Source organism: Colletotrichum scovillei, assembly GCF_011075155.1.
Source record: "Colletotrichum scovillei strain TJNH1 chromosome Unknown Contig00003, whole genome shotgun sequence".
NCBI classification, from domain to species: domain Eukaryota; kingdom Fungi; phylum Ascomycota; class Sordariomycetes; order Glomerellales; family Glomerellaceae; genus Colletotrichum; species Colletotrichum scovillei.
Genome location: NW_023336261.1, coordinates 4,311,141 through 4,334,489, shown reverse-complemented (window position 1 = coordinate 4,334,489; position 23,349 = coordinate 4,311,141). Strand labels below are relative to the sequence as shown.

The window sequence follows — 23,349 nt, the reverse complement described above, 5'->3', positions numbered from 1 at the left end:
GGGCGAGCTGAGGTTACATCAGCAATGGGGCACATTTGTCTGAACTCCCGTGATGAGCCTGGCTGCGATCAGACGTCGCGCTCGGAGCACAGGGTCGTGACGGGGACCACTTCTACGTAGTACTGGGTAGGGGACAAGGGCACAAGAGGTAGCAGGGCCTCGAGGTGGACGTTATATCGATGCGGATTTTGGATCCCAGTACGACGTTGGCCTCCTTCGACAGGCGTCGAGGGGACCCTCCCCTCCCCGTTGAAGCCTCCAGTCTTGACAGGCCGGCATGTTGTCGCCCCTCATATGCCGAGTCAGTCGAATCTCACCACGTTTTTCTACACCGGGCAGGGTATCAATGGCAGAGCGTATAAGGACTATAGGCTTGCGCATCCCGGATATCAAGGAAAGAAAAGGCTCCATTTTGTTCTTGTCCTAGCCCTTCTTTTTCTCTCATTTTCCCTTTGATATCCCCGTACCCGAAAATTTTCGGAAAGCAGCAGAGAGATACCGAAAAACTGGCGTGTTTCTTGCATTGCATGCTTCTTCGTTGACTCGTTGGTTGTTGTGTCCACGATACTGACTCAAAATCTATTGGATTCTGGACGGAGGAGTACTGGTCTCGGAGATTTCGCGCCCCCATCTTTTCCCTTCTTCAGCCTCCATGGCCGACACATCGGCTCTGACAGACCCTCTGGCGGATAGAGGGCCTGAACTGAGTGGCACCACGACAGCATTGCTCGTTCTCGCAACCGTTTTTGTCGGTCTCCGTTTCTGGGCGCGGTGGACTGTTGGCTTTCACTATGGCCTCGATGACTGGTTCATGGTGGTAGGCCTGATTGTCACCTTTATGGCCGGAGCTCTCAACTATGCCAGTAAGCATCAGACAAGACGATGGTTTGAAGTGAGGGCATCATGAAGACTGACCACGAGTATAGTGATTGCACAAGGCCTCGGCCGCCACGCCGCAACATTATCACAAGACACGCTGATCCAGTTCCTCAAGCTGCTACTGGCATTTGAGTGCGTGTACGTGACGGCGGTCATGTTCATCAAGATCTCGCTGCTGCTCATGTACCGCCGCATCTTCCCTGGCCGCGGCTTCAAGATCGCGGCCATGGTCCTCGGCCTCCTCACCATCGGCTGGTGGCTCGCCATCGTCTTTGTGTGTGTCTTCCAGTGCACGCCCGTGGCCAAGGCCTACATGCCCTGGATCGAAGGTACCTGCATCGACCTTAAGGCGTCCTTCATCGGCAACGCCATCCCCAATATCTTGACCGACGTAGCCATCCTGTGCTTGCCCATCGGCCAGGTATGGAAGCTACAGGTGACGCTGGCTCAGCGGTTGTCGTTGTGCTTCATGTTCCTGCTGGGAGGATTGTAAGTGATGCCAAGCCCAGAGGCAATCGTATTAGTGCTGACATCAATATAGTGTTCTCTTTGCCAGTATCTACCGCTTCACAACAATCATGCAGTTTGAGCTCACTGACACGACGTGTAAGGCTCACCCAGCCGGCTGCTTCTGTACATCGGCTGATAGTATATCTAGGGACGCTCGCCACTGCGTGTACATGGTGCGTCGTCGAATGCGCCTGCGGTGTCATCAGCGCTTGCCTGCCCACATTACGCCCCCTCATGGTCAAAGTCTCGTCGCAGTTCGGCAGCATCGCGACAAAGTACAACCTCTCTGGGGGCCAGAGCGACGGTCGCTCAAAGGCTGGAAGCCGGGGACCAACGGAACTCATGACGATCGGGGGAACGGGAGGGAAGTCAGCCGACAGAGGGTTCAAGCGCTTGGGAACCGAAGACGGAAAGTACGGCATCACGACGAACATCTCAACCCGATCCGCAGGAGCAGGAGGAGCGACGACTAAGCCCTCGGATGATTCTGACTCGGGCTCGTGCGACGACTTGTCCCTGAAGGGCGGAATACGGATCAAGGTGGACCAGGAGGTCCGTTGGGGCGAGGAGAGCCGGTCTCGTCAGGACTCGACTGCATCGACAAAGTACGAGTCCTCATCACGGAGCGGATCCTCGCATATGGCCTCAAACCGAGTCTGAAAATGGGTCTTGACGACTGCATAATGAGAAGCGTTCACTTTGTCATATCATAACTGAGCATAATAGAAACCTAATACAGAAGAGCGATGTCAGCTTCAACAAATAAACCGCCCGCCAAAATCAGAGTACCTTAGACATGACTCTCTACCGGAAATCTAGGCCCTCGAAGTACCTTGACGTCACAGCATCCTGGACCAATCCAGCTAGGCATCGACCTCACGCGTTCCATACTCGAACATGGCATTCGACTCCACCGCGCTCTCATCAACGAGCTTGTGCGCCGACTCTACGCCGGCGACAGGCAGCTTGAATTCGAATTTCTTTCCAGAGGCCGGGCCGCTACCGTTGATCTGATAGGGGAACGGCAGGAACTCGGGCAGGAGGCCAAGTTGGCGCAGCGCGGTAGCCTGGTCCCAGGCGATGTGCTCATGGTGGAGATGATCGCCCCGTACGTTGACGACACTCGTGAAGGGAATGGAAAGATGCTTTCCAGTTGGCGGAACACCAGGGAGCCTGAGTTTGTGGTCAGAAGTACGATCTTCGCGTGTCTCGTCCGGGGAGACACTTACAGCCAGTCAATGACCCTGTTGTGGGTGCACTTGAAGACGAACTCATCGATAACTCTGTCAATGCCTACAGTACGGCTGACCAGCTCGAGCTCGGTGTCATCGGGGTTGTTGAAGATGAAGTGGTCTCTGTAGAAGCTGGTCAGGTATTGACGGCCCACGCCACCGGTGAGCGTCGGGATGTGGTTGACCTGCGCCAGTATCAGCCAACCTTGCCCTTGAGAGTTGCCTCCCGACAAAACTTACATAGGGCTGCTCGACCATGGTGGCCATGGTTTTTTCGACATTGCGCTCGCCAAACTCGAAGAGGGTGTGCTCTTCCCAGACGGCCTCGAGATCGAAGTACGGCCCGCCGAGAAGGGGTTTCAGGAACGTCAATGTGCGGGTGTGCGCGAGCCCTGCGGCATTGGCGTTGAAGTTGGGGTGGCTAGGGACAACGAAGAAGTCGCTTGCTCCAGGATAGGAGTGTATCTTTGCCGTAAGGGTTGGCTTGGGACTGTCCGTCACGGTTTTGGGGAGATGCGAAAGGGTCGGAATTGTGAGTGCTTGGCCAAAGTTATAGAACACAGCCGCCTTGATCTCGGAGTGGCTTTCTAGGGCGTCAACAAGTCCCGAAGAGGGGATGCTGATGAGGGCTAGTGATTCTTGTTAGCTGGGGGGTTTCAATAAGCAGTGGTGACCTTACAAATGACGCCAAGCCTGTCCTTGTCGTCACAACTATCGAGCTCTCTAAGACTTTTGATGGCCGAGGTAACCTGACCAGCAACGTCTGCGGCCCCGGGTGCAACAACTATCTGCGCAACGGCGTATCCTTCCTCTGCCCATTTCTGCGATGGAGGCGGGTCCAGAATCTTGTCATGTTTGGATAGGTTGATGCCCTCTTCAACTACGATGATGAGCCCAGGCCCGTGGCCACGGCGGGACAGTGGTGGTTGAATTGTCACGGCGCTCATCTTTTCCTAATTGTGTTGTCTAGCTTTGAGGTAGAAACTCTGCTCAACGAGTTGGGGATCCTTTTTGTAATGTGCGACTTCGCGATTGGCACCAATGGAACGGCATCGACTTTGATGACCAGTTGAACAGGTTTGAATGGTAAGGTGAGATCAGTTGCGCCTCCACTTGGTGCAACCCCCGCTCGAGATATCGGCCGATTCCTTCCAACTCCATTCCCAGATAAGGCAGTCAGCCGGGTTGACAAGCCCTCTGTAACAACCTCGGCCAATCGCGACTGTTCCTCGAGAGTTGCGTCTTCCAATGCCATGTTGCAATTGCGGCGGTTTAGGAAAGAGTCCGTTGACAGTCCTTGGCGGTAAGTAATCATGTTTATCTAACCTCAGCATGGAATCGTAACTAGGGATACCTGGTTGCCCGAGTACGCCGTTATCCGGGACAAGAGAAGAGACCAATTGAGTTTAAAGATGACATATTCAAAGATACAGAGTCCTCATTGAGTCTGTAACTTGAATTCACAGAGAGGTCTTTTTCCGGAGTTGCAGAGCGATATAGAAGATGTTGGTAAGGTGTCTTTTCATTTCGACCACACAACTGGCTAGGCGCATCACACATACTTAACTCAACTGCGCTCAAAACATCAAGCCCACAAGATTGCATTTTTCTTTTCCATTGCAATGAAACCAGGTCTCACTCAATTGCACGGCCCAAAGCTAAACGCGTGAAGTTCGCTATTGGCACCTCGAAAGATGACAAAAGAAGCAATTGGTGCAGAATGCAAGGGACGAGCCAATGCAGGGGCGCAGGGGCCGCTGATAACCCAAGGGCGGATCAAGGGCATTTCAAGGGATCTGCCGAGTACTGTGTAACGCCGGGCGGTAGTTGTCTAGAAGCGAGAGAAGAAGAGACTGCGATAACGTATGATCACCTCTCCCATCCGCTCTTAATCTCGAGAAGAACTGAGGCAATCTTTGTTCAGAGCAACTCTCCATTCAGCGACAGTAAGTGAAGGTGACGCTCGATGACCGTCCTGGCTGCCCCCGTCCACAATGACGTGCCGCGCCGGAAGCGTGGGGAGTCCCGTTGCCGCGTTCATCACAGATTGCCCCCGTCCCCCTGTGGGAACTCCCCGATCTTTGGTCCCTGCAGTGTGCGTGGACTGTGGACTGCCTTACGAGTCCAGACACCCGGAACCACATGTGGGAGGCGGACGGCGGCCGATGAATGGACGACGGTGGTGTCCCATGTCCACACAAGTCGTCCTGCATCTCATCTCAGATCCATCCCTCGGACCACCGCATCCAGAGCCTCAGCTTTGATATGCTCAGACACTCTACCCCAGACAGAACTGCCAAAATATTCTCGTCTAATCGTACAGGCTGGTTGTCGTTCGTTCGCCATGAAAGTTGTCACTGAAGAGTGACATGAAGGAAACTTGGACCACCCGCCAGCCAAGGCGATGGCGGATAGTATTTCAAAGTCTTGAAACTCTAAAAATCAGGTCCCGACTATGAAAGCTGGCCTGAAGCTGCCCTCCAATACCCTCCGTGCCGCGTGCCCTTCATTCTAGCCCCTCCCTCCCTGGCCATAGTCGGCGACGCCACGCCACACTATACAGACTACCCAAGATGTCAGACACAGCTCCCTGGCGTCCACTTGAGACCTGGGCCCCTTGCTCAGCTTCTTACTTGTCTCCGACGTAAGTTCAACTCTTTCCCACCTCCAAACCTCGCCGGCCGTGCTCTGTGTTACTCTTTCTTGCTCATCGTCATTGTCAACTTGCTCTGATGCAGTGATTCACGATCCCTGGTCCAGAAAAGATAACAATCGCTCACAGCTGGTTCTGGTCCCAAGTCGCGCGCATCGATCGCATCGCCCACGTCTTTGAAAAGTCGCCGACTCCGAGCCGCAGCATCCATCGACAGCATTCGCCATGTCGACGGCTCCAGTGAATAGGCAGACCTTCATTGGTCTGCTCATCTTTCTCTTCTTCCTGTGGACGCTCTCGACCTTTACCCAGACAACGTCGACAACGCCTACACACATTGTGAGTCTTGAGCCAATGTCTGGTCTCTCTCTAGGCTCTCTGGACTAACTCTCGATCCCCTAGACACACGACCAGCAGTCTGCCAATCCTGTAGGCCACCCGCAGTACCCGAACAGCAATAGCAATGCCGCGGATAAGCAGAAGCCCGACAAGTCCTCGAAGCCTTCCCACGATGTTTCAAAACCAGACAAGTCGCCAGAGTACTCCCTCCCGCCATGGTACGAGGACGACGAAGACAAGGCAGACAAGGCAGCTTCACAAACGACTGCCAAGGGAGCGAAGGAGACCGCAAGCGCAGCCTCCAACAAGGGCGCGAGCAAGAGCTCGTCTGCCTCTACGTCTCTGAAGTCGCATTCGTCTTCTACCACGTCGAAAGAATCGTCCGGCTCCAAGGACCGCAGCCGTCCCCTAATCCTCTACGCCTACGCCGAGTCCGACGCCGGCCGCGAGAACCTCCAATTCTTCGTCAAGCAGGGCCTGCACGACGCTGCCGACTTCATCTTCATTCTCAACGGCGAGACCAACGTCAGCAGTATCATCCCCGAGAAGGACAACATCAAGGTTGTTGCTCGGGACAACACCTGCTTCGACCTTGGCGCGTACGGAGAGGTGCTCCGGAAGGGAGATCTCTACAAGAAGTACAAGCGATTCATCACCATGAACGCCAGTATCCGCGGTCCTTTTCTGCCTCACTGGGCGCAGTCATGCTGGACTGACATGTACCTGGACCGCCTCACGGATGAAGTCAAGGTAAGACGACGACGATGTTCCGCAATTCTAGTGACTGCTGCTAACACGAGTTACTAGCTGGTCGGCATGACGGCAAACTGCTGGCCCCGATTCCACGTCCAGTCCATGATCTGGGCCACCGACAGCGTAGGCATCGATCTGCTCCTCAACCCCCCACCGGGCTCCTCCGTTAAGGACGACTTCGGCACCGAGAACGACCCCGTCGGCCTGGGCGGCTGCTACGACGGCTGGAACCACGCCGTGCATGCCGAGATTGGTGCTACGGGCACCTTCTTGAAGCAAGGCTACAAGGTGGACCTGATGATGACGGCCTTCCAAAAGTCCAAGAACTACATTGAGGAGTGCGACACGTCGCAGAATGGTGATGTTCTTTGGAACGGCAAGTACTTTGGCACCAACGTGCACCCGTACGAGACCATCTTCATCAAGGCCAACCGCGACATTGACCCGACTTTGATTGAGCATTTGACGACCTGGCACCAAGCGTCCGGCTTTGACAGCTATGCCGCTTGCAAGTCAAGTTCGTAGTGGTTGAGTCATGTTTTGGATGTAGTGTTGGGCGCCCGGCGTTGACCATTTCTTTCATGTTTTGGAAGTAAAAAAGATGAATGTGTACAATAGGCGCATTTGTATGGCGAAAGAGCATAGTTGGAAATGAATGCATACTGGATATCACTTCAGACAATGACCTCAGTCAAGATCGAGCGGCATTGTGTTTCTGACTACTATTTGTAGGTCCAGACTGGTCCAGTACGGCTTGCTTACCTCCGTGATCTTGCTATCGTGCTGTTAGCCCCGACCAAGAGCTGACGTCCTTGGCGAGGAACAGGTTGTCATCAATTTGAGTTTGAAATCCCATCTATATGGGTACAGTGAGGCTGTAAAGATGGATCTCAGCTGGACATCGCTATGCAAACCCGCGGAACGCGCGGTGGACATTCATTGCTGAGATACATAAACTATTACGGATAGCTTTCTTCGCAGGTGAAGGACATATCTCACCAGAGTCTTGCTAATACACTTATCGAAAGGTGTCTCTTAACTTCAATCTGTCTCGACTATACATCTGCCTAGCCGTTCTTGAGCCAACCCATCGAATCTGAGAACTACCATGATGCGACCCTCAGCGACATTGCTCGTCTCAGCACTCGCAGCAGCAGCAACAGCAAAGGACTGCGCCTACTTCTGGTCCTACCCGAGCGGCACGTGGGACAAGTGGGCAATGGGCCGTCTCGACGAGGCCATTGGCATCTGCGCCGAGGACATAGGCGGCCGGGTGTACTACCTTGATCAGAACGTCCAGAACGGCAACAACCCCGCGAACCGGTGCACCATCTGCCGCGACGCGAGAGGCGGAACCAAGGACTATGACATTGATAATGGCTACTTTCGTATACGGTGCGGCACGTATGCTGAGGGAAGTTGCGGGGCATAGAGATCTAAGAAGTGAGTTGCCACAGGATGTGTCACGGTATTGTTACTAAGTTTTCTCGGTCAGCATGAACTGTTAACGGAGGGTCACTGACTTGAAGCACATTGAAATATGAGATGAAGCTGAAGATGATTGAGACTCTGCTCTCGCAATGTCACTCTGCGTACCTACCTAGGCTGGACATTCATTCGGGCGATTTGAGGACACCAACCCCGTAATATTCAACAAGATACACAGCATAAAATCGGCTTCTAATGCGTTTTCAACTTTACAAATGTCCTGCTGTATCCGAGATGACTCAAGAATCATGAGTGCATTTCAAGAAAGCTACTTTCGTTTCATATTAGAGATGAGCTCGTGAAAGCAACATGACTACGTGAGTGAGCTCACTCTGCAAGTGTCATACTCAGTGTTGTATCCACATTGACCCATTAAAAACCTAGGGCCCTCCTATTTTACCTTTCAGCGCGTCTTCGTTCAATACAAAGCTCCTCTTGAATCGTACACCTTCCCAACTTGCCCACAGAACCGCCTGTGTGCCTTCTTGTGCCTCTTGCAGTCCTCGGCCTGGCACATACGACCATACCCATTGGAAAACTCGGGATCCCGTCCGCTCTCCCATAGATAAGCCAATGAGGGCCGGATTAGTAGTTGGGTCGGTGACGACCAGCGAATACCTGGTGTTGTATGTATTTTTGAAGTTTTGGTGGATTCACGATGTTTTTTGTGGTGGATATAAGTCGAGTTTTGTCGTTTATGAGACTGCACCAAAAAAAGAGCAGTGCGGTTGCTGACTGTACACTTGCATAATGACTAAGAACCTACGTACCTTGCACTGCAGTCTGCAGGTGCTAGGCAGCCCTTTAAGAAACCCCTGTCGACCACCCGAGAGCTTGAACTTTGAATCTTGAAGCATGGCCGGTAGCCGGAGCTAAACCCCATCAAGGAGGTCAATCGAACTTGCCCCCCGGGCTAGGCCGGCCGTCTCACTTTCGATCCTCCCAAATGGTCGCCAAGAGCCAGTCGTAAAGCCTGATGAGGCAATTGGGGCAATTGGGGGACCCAGCGACCATCTCCAGGCAGCCGTCAATTTCCCTGCCGTCATCCTGCTTGCCCGTGCGGCTGTCGAGGTTCAGCGACGACTTTCTATGCAGGAACCAGGGTTTCTCGAGGTCGCCAATCGGTCCGGACTGGATGGATTGGACGAACACCTGCAGCTCGATGCCGTCAACCCTTGCGTTCTCTGGAAATAGACTTGAAAGACTACCGCTGTTTGGCGAAGCGATGCCAATAAAGCGAAGTTCCAGGGGGCCTTTTGGTGAGGAGAGCTACGAAATACACTAGAGCTATTCAGCCCTCACGATCGACATTTGCATTAGCGTCCAGGCCCCAAGAAAAGAGCTGGTGCTACGGCATCGGGTGCTGCGCCCCTGGGATAATCTCGTTTTCCTTCCTCCTCACTCCATTGGCGAATCCTGGGGTTTACCGTTGCGGCCCGCAAGACTCGAGGAAGGCATCAAAAGCTTGTTAAGACGGCCGGTCTTCCCACACTTCTTTGTCTCCGTCTCTGCATCCCTCTCATCACAAGCCTGACAATCCACCAAACATTGTCAACATGGTTCGTCTCAGTCTTTTGGCACTCGCTGCCACCACGCAGCTCGCCCACGCATGGCTGCCCAACGACGGCTCGAGGAAGCTGTTGGATACCCGCGGCTTCAGCCTCTTTGACAACCAAAACACCACGTCCGATGACACTGATGGCGTGACCAAGCGTTGGTGGACGGCATCCGGCAAGATCAGGGGCGTCAATCTGGGCTCCCTGTTCGTCTTTGAGCCATGGATCGCCAACAACGAGTGGAACACCATGGGCTGCGGTGGACAGCAGTCCGAGTTCGACTGCGTCATGAACACGGGCCAGGAGAGGTCTGATGCCGCGTTCCAGAAGCACTGGGATACGTGGATCACCGAGGGCGACTTGGATGAGATGATGTCCTATGGCATCAACACCATCCGTATTCCCGTGGGATACTGGTTGGATGAGTCGTTGGTTGATCAGAACTCTGAGCACTTCCCGAGGGTTTGTTATTCTATTATCCATAGTCTGACTATGACTGACCGATGTAGGGAGCTGTCAAGTACTTGATCCGGCTCTGTGGCTGGGCTAGTGACCGCGGATTCTACATCATCCTGGAGTATGTTCATTCACCCCATGAGACGCTTCCAAAGACTAACAACATGAAGCCAGCACGGTGCCCCGGGTGCTCAAGTGGCGAAGAACTCGTTCACTGGTCAAGTAAGACACCCTGGCCCTAGACTTGCAACCGTCTTCTAACCACAAACAGTTCGCCAACACCCCTGGCTTCTACAGTGACTATCAATACGGCCGGGCTGTGAAATTCCTCGAGTTCCTCAGAAAGCTTGCCCACGACAACAAGGAGCTTCGCAATGTCGGCACGATCGAACTTGTCAACGAGCCCACCAACTGGGACTCTTCCGTGCAGTCTCTCCGCAGCACGTTCTACAAGAACGGCTACAATGTTGGTCACCAAAGTCTATACTTCGTCCACCTCACTAACACCCTCAGGCCATCCGCAATGTCGAAAAGAGCCTCGGCGTCAGCGCCAACAACTACTTCCACATCCAGATGATGTCGTCGCTCTGGGGCTCCGGCAACCCGACCGAGTTCCTCGACGACACCTACTTCACCGCGTTTGACGACCACCGCTACCTCAAGTGGGCCAACAAGAACGACGTGCCCTGGACGCACGACAGCTACATCTCGACGTCTTGCAACGACAACCGCAATGGCGACGCCTCGGGCCCGACGATTGTCGGCGAGTGGAGCATCAGCCCGCCCGACGAGATTGAGAACTCGGACGACTGGAACCGCGACACGCAAAAGGACTTTTACAAGAAATGGTTCGCGGCGCAGGTCCACGCATACGAGAAGAACACTGCCGGCTGGGTGTTTTGGACGTGGAAGGCCCAGCTTGGCGATTACCGTTGGTCCTACAGAGGTGAGATTTCTACATGGTGATTGATGATGTATATGCTAACGATGTTGTAGACGGTGTTATTGCCGGAGTCATTCCCAGGGACCTGAACTCGATTGCCAGCTCGGGCGTCTGCGGTTAGAGGGCATCTCTGACTACATAGACGAGGAACGGAAGATTTGACGCATTACGCATTCTCATTGTAGATATTTCCATACATAAGCATTTGAACGTGTAAATGACCCTCCTGACCCGACCTCGTATCGGAGTTCCACTGCATCTTGTCACAAAAGCAACGTAACCTGCGCGAACCCGCACAGCACACCCCATCATCGGCCCTTTCGGCATGCATGATTCCCTAACCAGAACGGCGGCGTTGGTGTCTCGTCCGCATCCAGTAAGGCCTCAACCCCCGCTAGTCTCCAGTCAGCAAACGGCCTCGAGATCAACCTTGCCGGCGTGCAGGATCAATGACAAAATGCCATCTATATGGGAAGATCATGCAGTGTAAGTCCATATTCTCCGGTCTGGGGCATGTTGATCGTGTCAAGCTGGAAGCGGCCTTTTTCTCGTATCTTTTGACCTTCATCGCGACTATTTTCTCACCAAGTCAAAGAGTGAGCCAAGATGCCTAACCGGCCCGCCGGCACATCCGCGTTGGTTCCAACGTCATGTCTCACTAACACATGGGGTTCAGCTCTGCCCTTACTAATCCTTCGCATGACTCTCTCGAGAAGGCCCTGAGCAAAACCACCAAAGGAGCGGATTTCCGCAATGTCTCGCATCACCATATTGAAAACACCCTGATATTACAAGGTTGCATCTGACATTTCAGCCTCGAAAAGCCCAACCCGTACCACCGTCATCTATGACGTGCATGTGGCGTCGTTCCGTCCCGCCTTGGGGAGCGCCATTTTCCAACTCAATTCCCACGATGCAGGAAACGTGGGGTTTTTGTGAAGCTTCTTTTTTGAGGCGGACATCTTGCTTCCCTTCGAGCCCTGCTGTCCGTAGTTCTAGACCACGTGTGCTCCTCTTTTTCGTTCATTAACTTCAGATTGACCCACGGCCAGAAACTTGGAAATCTGAACCCGCGTAGAGTTTGCGTGGCTTGATGTGGGGTATCCTGCGCCGGGAAACTCAAGCGTCAGTATCGTCACTTTTGTGGACTGCTTGATGTTGTTGTTAGATTAAGTGATCAATCACTGCCGGGGCGGAGTACACAGAGGGCTGACTGGAGTGACAGACCCGGTGCAACCCCGTGAACGAACACAAGGACGATCAGAATCAGACGAAGCAGCTGTTTCCCCAGATTTCTCGCTTCACCGAGGACAGGAGCATCCTCCCTTACTGGCTCGTTTGCGCTAGCTCCGTGCCCATCAACGGAGCCGAATTGTGGGCGGTGATCGACACCACGTTACCAGTGCTCCTTTGAGACTTCCTAGTTTGCTAGTTTGCGTCCATGTCACCCTGGAAAGTGACACCAACTTTACGATGCGGCTAAGGACCTCGTGTATGTTTAGCGGGGTTCCGCTTTCCCCCGACCGCCTCTTTTTTCTCTCCCCTCCCGCCAGATCCTTCCAACATGATCATCCATCATGTGGAAAGAATGAGGGACAGCAGGGTCTCCGGCGGAAAGAAGGCTGGCTGAACCGGAAGCAGCAAGAAAGGACGCCAGAGTTGTCTCTCTCTTAATATAAACCACGCCACCCCGCTCTTCTTCAACTTCATCCCATCCGTCCTTGGTTAGATCCCACATCACCAACGTCGTATCCAAACCTCAAGGTGTCCAACATCATTCATCGCATTCTTCAAGGTACGTGAAAGTCTTCGACATTTCCTATCTCCCTTCTTTCGCCTACGAGAAAGTTCGGAATAGGTCGGATTTCAACCGAGACTGGAGACGGATGTGCTGACACTTTCTAGCAGTTGAGGTATAAAGACCGGGCTCATCTCCTCTTCATCAACATCAGCATCAGCATCAGCAACTACCACTTCTCCACAGACACATCACCACCTCTCCAACCATCACTATGAAGGCCGCCTACGCTATCGCCCTTCTGGGTGCCACTCTGGCTTCTGCCCAGTTCACCAACCAGACCAGACCCTTCTGGCTCAAGTTCACCCCTTGCACCGGCGGCTCCGGCGAGACCTACCTCACCTCGTGCCACTCTGGCGCCGGCCAAGCTGGTCTCTGCCCCGAGACCACGGAGCCTGTTCAGGAAGCCAACCGTCCCACGACTCACACAAACTACTTCCTCAACGAGACCCAGTCCGATTTCAACGGTCACCTCCTCGGCGCTCTGACCTGGAACCAGCCCATCGGCAACGGCGACCCCATCTCCTCCGGCATGATGCTCAACCTGCAAATCGTTAGCAACGGTGCCATTCCCATCTTCTCCCCCGGCAACACCGCCCTCTTCACCCTCGGCTTTGACGAGAACGAGAAGCTCTTCATCTACTCCCGCGCGGACGACTCCAAGGCCGTTGCTGGCTCGCAAGCTCCCTATGGCGACGAGGCGTACTACCGCTGGCACGTCTGCTACACTTTTGTCGGCAACTACTACTACCGCTCCCTCGTCTGGATCACCGCCGGCCCGGCTTCCAACCCTACCTGTGAGGCTGTTGATGTGTACCGCGAGTGGGCTTAAGGCATGCATGGAGAGGTCTCACTGGTTCCCAGCTTCGGCTGTGAGAAGAAGCCCGAGCTTCATGATCGGTCCTGCAACAATTACACGACAGCAACTCTGGCAATGTCTTTGGTCTGAGTCCCGACACGACTGATGATGGTGGTCTACCTCCTGCTTGATGGAGTACAACAAAAGTTTCAATAGCTAATCCTAATAAACTCTGTATTACAAACACTGAATAGTGCCTCTTCTCCATTATGGTTTTAGTTGTTATTCCTTCATATCATGGCTGACATGCTACCCTACTCCATCAGGCTAAGCTCAAGTCTCGGGCATAATACCAGTACCATGCCTGGCGTGTTGTCGTATCATGAGTATGTCGTGTCCCTGCGGCTTTCTTCAAAGCCCGATCTCATTCAGGACAATTCCCGAAGCCAGGAAAACGAGAGGGAACCTATAATCATATCAGGGATGAAAGTGGAAACACTCGTCTGGATAAACTTCCGAGTCTGATGGGCCCTGTTACCAAACCATCGGCAACCATCTGATCTTCTCAGAGGACCCCTGATATGTCGTCTTGTAGGGACTCCATGCACGGGCCGCCCCTGTTGGGAATGACATTGGCGGGGATGTTCTCTCTCGAGGAGAAGCTTACATTACCATCCCTCCCCAAGCCCCTTCATACCGCCCACTGATGCAGAGTAGCCATCAGTGACCTTGAGATTATATGCTGCACGATTATACCATGAACTGAAATCTGAACTTTGTTGTCTTAGGTCTGTATCCTGGGCGAACAATGAAATGGCGGGTTAGATCGATCACGTAAGCGATCACCCCACCAGGCACTTACATGGACTGTGGATGCCCCGCAAGTTCACCAACACTGGGAACAGGCTGTACCAAAGTAAGGTAGTCTAGATCTTCGTTTAGTAACTTTGAGACTTTGACGGAAATTCAGAAATTCGAATATTCGTATGTCATAAACTCAATAGCCCCATCAACCGATGAACCATCAGCTTAATGCTTCGGAGACACAGCACCCCAGTGAACCCCAAAGGAAATAGGCAGACCGCTTGCTACGCAACGAAACATGGGAAGTACGGCAAATCCATCTCAGAGAACTCCCGTGGTTACATAAAAGCCTTCAGGTCAAGAGAACTGTGGATGCGAGAGCTCCTGGTCTTGAGTTAGCTGTTATTGCTCATGCTGGCATTAGCTATGTGGTCTGGCATCCCACCAAGGATTTTCCAGCCTTGAGTAGCTTACCTAAGGTAGGTTTTATCAGCCGTATGGTATCGCATTCCAACTGAAAGTCTTCTCACTGGAATGACCCGAATAAGTTGTTTTCAACGGCATCATACCCATTGTTGAAGTCATTCAACATCATATCAAGGTCGTCGTAGGTCGACGCCGTCATCGTGGTGATAGCAGTCATGGGTGTACCAAGATCAGTCCCTCCAGCGGGAACTGGAGACTGAACCAGAATTTCGCAACCGCAAGTGTTCTTGTGGCGCTTGATGTTAGACTGGTGGTTCGAAAAGAATTTGCCGCAGGACATCTGAACAGCCTGTTTGTGCTTAGAATTGATGTGTCTTTTGAGGTTGGATAGACTTGAGTAGGTTCTATGCTCGCAGCCAGACGCTTCGCAGCGCAACTTCGCCTTCGTACCTGTGGCGGGCATGGCGACGTCGGTGTTCTGCTCCCGCTGCGCGTGGAGGATGAGCGACAGGGGTTATTGATCTTGCTTTGGTTATAAGGCGGCAGAGTAGCTCCGTCTGCATGGTTCCCTCGTCAAGAGATATCTGGTGAAAGAACATATTTGCAATCGGCTTTATACTTAGACAGATGAGGAGTGTGTTCCCTCATGGCGCTGAAGTTCCTCTCTCAGCCGTTTACAACCTGGACCTCCTTACCTTATGGTATAAGTGGACCCGAGGATTCAGCGCCAAGAGCGGCTGTGGCATGCACGCTCCAAGGTTTCCACTGGTTCGCTTAGCCCAAGCCGAAGGAGGTGGCCCACTTTGGTCTATATCAGGTAAGCAGCGGCAGGCAAGGATGGCACGCACCTGCCTTTCCGTGCAGCTGGTGACAACCGCTCTTGCTTGCGCTTCCCTCGATGGAATTTCAGAGTTCTGGAACATCTTGTAATGGTTCGCTGTGGCGGGGCGACTGGTAACTCTCCAGCGCAGGCGCACCAAACACCCACCACACTCCAACTCTACGTTCCTCACTTACACGGGCTTCAGTCGGAAACTCATACACACTGCCATGAGCCATCTTCTCATTCTCAGTTTTCTTTCAATCATAATGAGAGCTAATAAACGCATTGAAAATGAATGTTATCACACCCGATGTTTGGTCAAGCGCATGAATATTGATAGACATCCATATTCATCAGGCTACGGAGCCCATACATAAGCCTTACTTCCTAGTCACAAATGGAATGAATGGTTCTCCCCCGTGACGTGAAACGGCCACAATCTCAGCACACAAGTCCCAATTCCCTCTTCCGTGATGATTTGTGCGCTGAATCATACTTTTTCTGCGTACTTAGGATGGGAAGCGATTCCGAGTTCCGCAACCCTGAAGATGACCCCATGACTAATGGGCTTCGAAGTAGAAGTCGTTCATGACATAACCCGTGGCGTCAAGGCCTCTCGGGTAGGTTTCGAGGACAAGATCGAACATCGGAATCTCAGTAGTATTTATAGGTGACCCGGCATTGTTGTGCTTCTTGGTTATCGAGGGTTGGACAAGAGCTGCACGACACTTTCGACAGGACATCTTGTGACGTCGGGAGTTGGACGCGTGGTTCTATAGGCTCTTGCCTCAAGGCATTTGAACCTGCTGACCATGCTTGGATTTGTTGTGTCTGTTGAGGTTGGAACGAGTAGAAAAAGTCTTGAGTTTACAGCCGGGCTCTTTGCAAGAGGTATCGGAAAGGGACTTAGTTTCCGCACTCTCGGTAGACATGGTGATAAAGCCGTATTGCTGCCACGAGACTCGAAAGATGAGTTATAGAGCGTATTGATTTGGTAATAGAGAACAATTTGGGAAAAAGGACTCGTGTGTCTGTTACCCTCGCCAGGGAAAAGGCGATAAATTGTACTGTCTTCTTATATTCGGCTCTTCTCAGTCGATGAGGATGCGAGCCTCTTTTCTCTTGCTAGGTCTTGGCCAGGGCCACCAGACACAGGCATACCCAGACGTATAACCACCTGGCACCATACGGCATCCGAAGCCCATCGGCGAAGGTACCTCTACCTCTGAATGCTGACACCCGACCCCCTTGACGACCTTCCCTAAGCCTACCTACTCACCTCCTGTGCCTAGACTCTACGCTGATCGGAGTCAATTTTCACCAAAAAGACGAGACAGCACAAATGGAATAGAAAATATCTTCCCGTCATTACCGGTATGACCGGTATGTAATAGGCTCAGAGGCTACAGAGTGTGGGTCGCTGATAGAATCCTGACGGGAGGGACGAGAAGAGGGACCATGTTCAAGGCTCCGTGTCGTTGGTAAGCTCAGTGCTGACAGGCTGCCCCCATACACAGATACAAGCTTCATTATTGCCAATGGTGCAGCGTTCTAAAGCGTCCTTCAACTAAGAGGTCCCTGCAACGTTGTTTTCTATGCGGTCAATCATGAGGTTTATAGCTGTTGGGGCTCGATGCCCGGAGCGCTGACACCGAAAGTCATCGGTGTACTGCTCAGATTCCTCATTACTATGACGTATGCGATGTAGAACATTCTCTTGCGCTGTTAATAACACCGCTTCGCCCACTACTCTCGCAAACACCAGTGCCTTCGTCGAAGCGCACCCAGTGTGAAGTCAGCTGAACGATTGAGCAGTGCAATCATCGTCGCTATAAGACATCATAAAAACCGCAGATAAGGGGCAAGCTCCTTTTTACCACTTTCTCAGTCGAAGCCTGGCTGATGAACTTCTATCAGAGGCTTATAACGAAGTGAGAGTTCACTCATTCACATCTCACTGATGGTTGGGGTCCACCTCACTTACACGGGCTTGGGCCTTACACAACGGAGGCCGGGGCCAACGGCATTCGGGTATGGCAGGGATCCCTATCTTGGTGTTAGCGCAGCGACAACCTTAAGTCAAGATGCTCTAGGCAAGCCCGTCAACTAGGTACGGTGAGATATCTCAGTTAGCAGGGTTTCATTGGCAACATCCAGTTGATCTCTTGGCCAGACAAGAAAGGCTTTTGGTTAGGTGTATATCCTGTGGATCTCGAGCACCTTACAACACCGTCACTGCTGGTGTGTCCTTGCATGCGCCTAGTTAGGTACGTATCCGCAATGACGGGTTTCTAAGGTAGGTACGTACCTCCCACCTTATCGCCCCACTTGCCGTTGGATCCCATCCCTTGGTGGGGTGTCCTTGGAGCCACCGGACATGGTGGATGCTCCACGCAACACACTTTGACATGGGTACGTAGCCGTAGCGCTAACATCATTTCGCCTCGTTCCTCATCGGGGTTCACCTCACAGGCTACTTGAACTTTGGCAAGTCTCATGGATGGAATTTTGTGTATTATCAAGAGCGATTAGCGTACAACCAAGATTTGCTACGTGTTGAAACATGGAATAGCCAGCTCTGTCCCGGGTATCAGACGTTCACAAATGCATTGCACGCCGTTCCTTGCCAAGAGAGAAACTTGACGCGATTGCTCCTCGATGTTGAGAGCTCCGTGTTGACGCCGGTTCTGACGGCATGCGAGCCACGAAGTCGGTCTTGCAAGGGGCGCTATTCCGGTTGAAGGGTCTCGCAAGTATAGTCCTCCATGAGAAAGCTCATACCGCTGAACTCTCCTGGGTGGAATTCGAGGGTGAAATCGAAGTCCCTAGTCTCCGCGGCACCGGTGGTAGCGCTCGAAGGTGACCCGAAGCTGGTTTGCGCAGCGGGACTTGAAGGCTGATCCAGAGCTGTGCAGGATTTTGCACATGACTTCTGGTGGCGCTTGATATTCGACTTATGATTTGGAAAGGTTTTGCCGCAGGACATGCGAATAGCAGTGCCGTGTTTGGAGTAGTTGTGCCTGTTGAGATTGGACCGAGTGGTGAAAGTGGTGAGTTCGCAGCCGGGCTTTTCGCAATGAAACTTCGAGGGTACTGCACACCCCGGGACAGGCATGGCGACTGAGGTCAACGTTCTCTTGCGGATTGACTGCACTTGAAAGATAAGAGATAATAATGCGAAATTGAAGGCTGAGTATTGCATGTCTATTCTTCTCGACAGTGAAAAGCTGATGACTTGGCCATCATTTATACATGAATTCGACGTCTTGCAAGTCAAGTGAGGATCGGGAGCCTCTTCTTGACCTCAAATTTTAGTGGGAGTCTCATCGCGCACCTAGTGGGCGATCCAATCAGGTGTACTTCTTTGCACTGCCTCTTTCTTGGCACCACATGGGGTAGAAACAAAAGCCATCACTCGCCTTTTCTAGCTGGGATTGTACACGCAACCCACGATTAAGCTGAAGGCTGATAGCTGACCGAATGCTGAATGCTGAATGCTGAGTATGCCGCGTCTGGTCTTCGTTTTTTTTTTTTTTCCAAATCAATGGCGGGATCATGCCACGGTTGGGTTAGCAGGAAACGCTTTTCACGTAAGGCAGAACGAAGTCCCATGCTCAACAGGCGCGTAGAGTTGAGCCGGGTTGCCGGTCATTACTTGGCAGGCGTCTTAATCTTCACTCTTCGATGTTGCTTGTGTGCGGCATCTAGTCGACAGTGACGGACGAGCTAAGAACATTCGTATCACGACGACCAGCTGGTGAACAGAAGGCCTGCGTGATTCTACTTCAATTTCGAATACGTATGTCTATGGGTTATCACGACTCCCACATGTGACGACCTGACCGCTCCCTCTCGCTTCCCACTTGCGCTTCGCTCGCCGCTCGCTCTTCCTCCATACCTCCCACCTCCCTCATCCCTCATCCCGCCGCCGCCACCGCTACTGCCGCCGCCTCCTCCTCCTGTTCCACGACGCATCAGGCGCCGAAACAACATACCTCTTCCAGCCCGCCATCTTGGAGGAAAGCAAATTGCTAAGACTTTAAATATGTTACCATAAATCCACCGCCCATCCCTCAGCCTATCACCTAGTAGATGAATTACTTACATCAAGAACCTGCATGTATTTTCCGGAGTTTAAGTGTTTTGATACACCCACCAAACTCGTCGCCGTTCAACAAAAAGCACCCATGATGAGGAGGATGAGCGGAGACATGGCGGCATCCCCTTGGATTCTTCTTGAAACTCTTCTGTTGTCAACGAATCAGCCATCCGGCTGTGAGGGTGTCTGTGCTCGGGCATAGATGGATATGGCGGAATGGGTATGTCATCCAAAAATTGACCGAAACCCAATCGCGCTTCACCGAGATTCGGGCCCCCCACCTCACTTACACGAATCCTCGACCTGGGCATGTCATACTGTTTGCGATTTTCTCAGCTCTCCGTCTAGGTGTCAGGGTGTATATTCTGCTGCACACAATACAATTCCTACGGAAATCTTGAAGTATAAGACTCCCGCCGTTATGGCTTAGGTTTGGACATATTGGCCTGATGAGTTATCAAGTAGTGTATTGAAATCGAGAGACAGACTGTGCTAGAGTCTGCTTACACAAGATCGTTACACAAGAAATTGCCAGCTCCCTCCCGGGGCTCCAGTGCCTTTAAGACGCCCACTCAAAATTTCCAAGCTGAGAAAGTAATCATTGCCAAGACCCCATGTCGTGGATAAGCTCGGTGCCGAATGCCACCTGGACTAAAGTACGCAGATCGAAACATTCTCGTGATCTTTCAGCTTTTGAAGAACCTGCTGTTTAGATTCTGCTTAAAAGTTCCCAAGAGTGTAGTCGTTCATGAGGAAGTACATGTTGTCGAAGTCCCCCAAGTAGTCGACGAAGGAGGGATCGGTGGCCGTAGGGGCATTGGAAGTGGAACTTGTGGGTGTTGTATCGTGTTGTTCGTCCAGGGCCGCCGAGGGCTGGCGCAAGACAGCGCAACATTTTCGACAAGACTTTTGGTGACGTCGAGTGTTCGACGTATGGTTCGGCAGGTCCTTGCCGCAAGGCATCTGAACTGCCGTACCGTGTCTAGACTGAATATGTCTGTTGAGGTTGGATTGGGTAGAAAACGTGCGTTCGCATTTGGGCTCGGTGCAATAGAACCTGGAGGAAGCTTCAACACTAGTGGTAGGCATCGTGATGGTGGCGGTCTGCTTCCACTGCGTGGGCGCACGATGTGTCGATGGGATTCTTGGGATATATTGGGAGACAACGTTGTCGAAGCCTGCTACTCTCTTATTTCTCTGGATAAGAGCCCGTTATAAGACCGTCACCAACACTCGATAGTTTTATGGGCCTATCTCAAGTGAGGATTGTGAGCCTCATTTTCTGTCATGGCTCACCCATCGTAACTAGTAAGGGTCGTTCGATGGTTGACCTGCGCGACGTCTGTCTCTTTAGGTATCCCTGTCGGCCTAGAATGGGATGGTGTGGCTAAACCACTCAGCGGCACTGCAGTTCTTGCATCGGTGCAGTTTTTGCATCAGTGCAGTTTTTGCATCAGTGCAGTTTTTGCATCGTTGCAGTTTTTGCATCGTTGCAGTTTTTGCATCATTGCAGTTTCTGCATCGGTGCAGTTTCTGCATCAATGTAATTTCTGCATCACTGCAATTTTTGCAACACCGTCTTTTTCTGCAGCCCATCATTTCATGCAGCACCTTCTTTTTCGTAGTACCTTTATAACACGCAAAACATTATGTGAAGGGCCGCCTCCCTATCCATTTCCGGATCTCCTGCCATACAAAATTGTAAGATTCTTCAAACCATGTCTTTGAGGTTCTGGTTCCTCCGCACTGCCTAGCAGCCTGCAGCCACTGGATCTCGCCCTAACTGACCGCTCCGTCACCCGCTCAATTTCCCGACGGACGATGCAGACATCTAGATATGCGAATCCACCAACGCAAATCCCACCCAGTCCGTCACGACCTCCATTATCGGAAAGATCCACGTGAACGCCGATGACGAGGTCGGAAGTTCAGTAAAGTAGCCACAGCAGTGACTGTTTAGGTGCCTGAGTAGAACGCGTCTATTGGGTATCACACCTGCTACATTCACCCGAGCTTCCCTGCTCACCTCCTCGCTCCTCACTCCGCGCCTCACTCGTCGGTCATCATCCCATACCCCTGACAGTTTACCCCCGGCACTTCCCCCGTCCCGTTCAATCGCGCGCTCCTCACGACCTTAATTCGCCGCCAGAATCTCCGCCGCGTCAGGCGCAGAGCTATGATCCCTCTTCCCGTCCGCCATCTTAATCATCTCGGCCTGCTTCTTCATCCTCTCGGCCTCGGCCTGCTTCGAATGGCTCACGTACGTCCCGTACCGCAGCGTGCCCAGCGTCAACACCGCCATGAACAGGATCCCAATCACCGACCGCCGGATCAAGATCCACCGCAGGCCCTCGATTTCAGATTTGGCGTCGCTGCTTAGGTGAAGGCTGATTTTGTAGTTGATTTGTTGGATCTGGTCGACAGTGTTAGCATTCAAACCCTCAAACTTCATCCAGGGAAAGGAGGGAAATGGGGGCACTCACCACACTATCACCAGCCTTCTGCTCCTCCCTCACCGCCATCTTGCGATCATTAAACATACCCCTCACATTATCATTCAGCGTCAACAGCTCCTGATTCAGACTCTGCGTCAAGATATCAACCTCGTGCTGCAGCAGCGTCCTCTTCTGCCGCATCTCCTCGTCCGCCAGCTTCTGGTTATTCTTCACCTCCGTGCTCAGCTCCGAACACGCCGCCCTAAACAAATACGTCTCGTTCTCGACGTCGCTCTTGCTCACCAGGCTCTCCTGCGCCACGTCTAAATTCTGCGCCAGGATCGCGCGGATCGCCTTCATCAGCGTGATGGCCTGGTCCTTGCTGTACCCGCCGCCCTCGAGGTCTTTGACGAGCGAGTAGCTGTCGAAATGGTGCACGTAGGGGGGCGGGGCCATGTGCGGGTGCTGCTTGGCGACTTCTTCGGGGGGTCCCATGTGCAGGATCGCTTCGAGGGGCCCGCTCTTCTTCGCCTGGTCGCGGGCTTCTTGCTTTGCGGCTTTCGCTTCCTCCGCCTCTTCGGGCTGTTGCTGCTGCTGCTGTTGCTGCTGCTGCTGTTGCTGCTGTTGCTCTCCAGAGGCGGCGCCCGTAGCGTTGGCCGCGTTATTCTCCGCCGAATTCGATGCCGTCGCCGTCGCCGAAGCTGCCGCCGTCTTGGGATTCACGCCGTCGTCGCTCGCCCCCTTGGACGCACCGACCGCAGCCTGCCCGGGACTCGCCTCCTTTCCATCACCAGCCGGCGCCGGCACCGGTGCTGCCGTTGTTGTCGTCGTCGCCGCCGTCGTGGGCACAGGTTCGACCCCCTTTCCGTGTCTCGGCGCGAAACCCGACTGCTGCGCCCCAGGCGTGGGCGCGAACGCGGCGTACCCCCGTCTCCGAACCTCGGCGGGTCCCCGTCTCCGACATGATTTCGACGCCGCGCGGCTCGTCGTCGTTGTCTCGCTGAGGCGTATTGTCCGGAAAAGGTGCGGATACAGGAACGTTAATCGTGCAGGCTGCATCGTGTGCGTTTGTGTGATCGTGGTCGTGGTGGTTGTGCAGGGAGAAAAAAAAGTAACCGGGAAATTTGGGGGGTGATGGAAATGGGAAAGTAAAATGGCAGCGGATACACCCGCCCAGGTTTAATCTCCACGATAGTACACGTGGGGGGCACGGGGTCCAGTGTGTCGGAAGGCTAAGCTCAGGAACCCGACGCTTACTACCGGCGTCTGGAGCTGTTTCCCCCTGATGTCATTGGGTGGATCCCTGCCGTTTACCCAAGGCCATCCCGATGCCGACCTCGCTGTCGGGTCCCGTTC

At 53.0% G+C, this 23,349-nt stretch overlaps 7 protein-coding genes across 7 annotated transcripts; 5 read left to right on the top strand and 2 right to left on the bottom strand.

Moving 5' to 3' along the window:
* Positions 1-432: 432 nt before the first annotated feature.
* Positions 433-2,049, top strand: HER10_EVM0005486 (uncharacterized protein; the record flags this gene model as incomplete). Its single annotated transcript, XM_035475101.1, has 4 exons — positions 433-863; positions 927-1,368; positions 1,421-1,485; positions 1,538-2,049. The coding sequence occupies exons 1-4, from the start codon at positions 653-655 to the stop codon at positions 2,047-2,049; spliced, it is 1,230 nt and encodes a 409-aa protein (XP_035336039.1). The 5' UTR covers positions 433-652.
* HER10_EVM0002827 (carboxymethylenebutenolidase) lies at positions 1,958-3,690 on the bottom strand. The gene is made up of 4 exons (XM_035472521.1): positions 3,301-3,690; positions 2,862-3,250; positions 2,619-2,806; positions 1,958-2,562 (listed from the first exon to the last, which is right to left on the bottom strand). The coding sequence occupies exons 1-4, from the start codon at positions 3,566-3,568 to the stop codon at positions 2,253-2,255; spliced, it is 1,155 nt and encodes a 384-aa protein (XP_035335781.1). The 5' UTR covers positions 3,569-3,690; the 3' UTR covers positions 1,958-2,252.
* A 1,456-nt stretch (positions 3,691-5,146) lies between these two features.
* Positions 5,147-7,001, top strand: HER10_EVM0004742 (uncharacterized protein). The gene is made up of 3 exons (XM_035474375.1): positions 5,147-5,613; positions 5,677-6,363; positions 6,421-7,001. The coding sequence occupies exons 1-3, from the start codon at positions 5,500-5,502 to the stop codon at positions 6,889-6,891; spliced, it is 1,272 nt and encodes a 423-aa protein (XP_035335968.1). The 5' UTR covers positions 5,147-5,499; the 3' UTR covers positions 6,892-7,001.
* Positions 7,002-7,474: 473 nt separating this feature from the next.
* On the top strand, positions 7,475-7,798 carry HER10_EVM0012006 (uncharacterized protein; the record flags this gene model as incomplete). The annotated part of the gene is made up of 1 exon (XM_035481411.1): positions 7,475-7,798. One exon carries the CDS (start codon positions 7,475-7,477, stop codon positions 7,796-7,798), a length of 324 nt encoding a protein of 107 aa, XP_035336626.1.
* Positions 7,799-8,879: 1,081 nt separating this feature from the next.
* HER10_EVM0011702 (endo-beta-1,6-glucanase) lies at positions 8,880-11,036 on the top strand. The gene is made up of 6 exons (XM_035481125.1): positions 8,880-9,872; positions 9,920-9,987; positions 10,037-10,088; positions 10,138-10,332; positions 10,380-10,812; positions 10,863-11,036. Exons 1-6 carry the CDS (start codon positions 9,411-9,413, stop codon positions 10,928-10,930), a joined length of 1,278 nt encoding a protein of 425 aa, XP_035336606.1. The 5' UTR covers positions 8,880-9,410; the 3' UTR covers positions 10,931-11,036.
* Positions 11,037-11,599: 563 nt separating this feature from the next.
* HER10_EVM0013161 (uncharacterized protein) lies at positions 11,600-13,806 on the top strand. The gene has a single exon (XM_035482525.1). The coding sequence runs from the start codon at positions 12,822-12,824 to the stop codon at positions 13,437-13,439; it is 618 nt and encodes a 205-aa protein (XP_035336733.1). The 5' UTR covers positions 11,600-12,821; the 3' UTR covers positions 13,440-13,806.
* A 7,780-nt stretch (positions 13,807-21,586) lies between these two features.
* HER10_EVM0010736 (MOZ protein represents a chromatin-associated acetyltransferase) lies at positions 21,587-23,128 on the bottom strand. The gene is made up of 2 exons (XM_035480187.1): positions 22,042-23,128; positions 21,587-21,971 (listed from the first exon to the last, which is right to left on the bottom strand). Exons 1-2 carry the CDS (start codon positions 23,050-23,052, stop codon positions 21,693-21,695), a joined length of 1,290 nt encoding a protein of 429 aa, XP_035336508.1. The 5' UTR covers positions 23,053-23,128; the 3' UTR covers positions 21,587-21,692.
* Between the last annotated feature and the right edge of the window lie 221 nt (positions 23,129-23,349).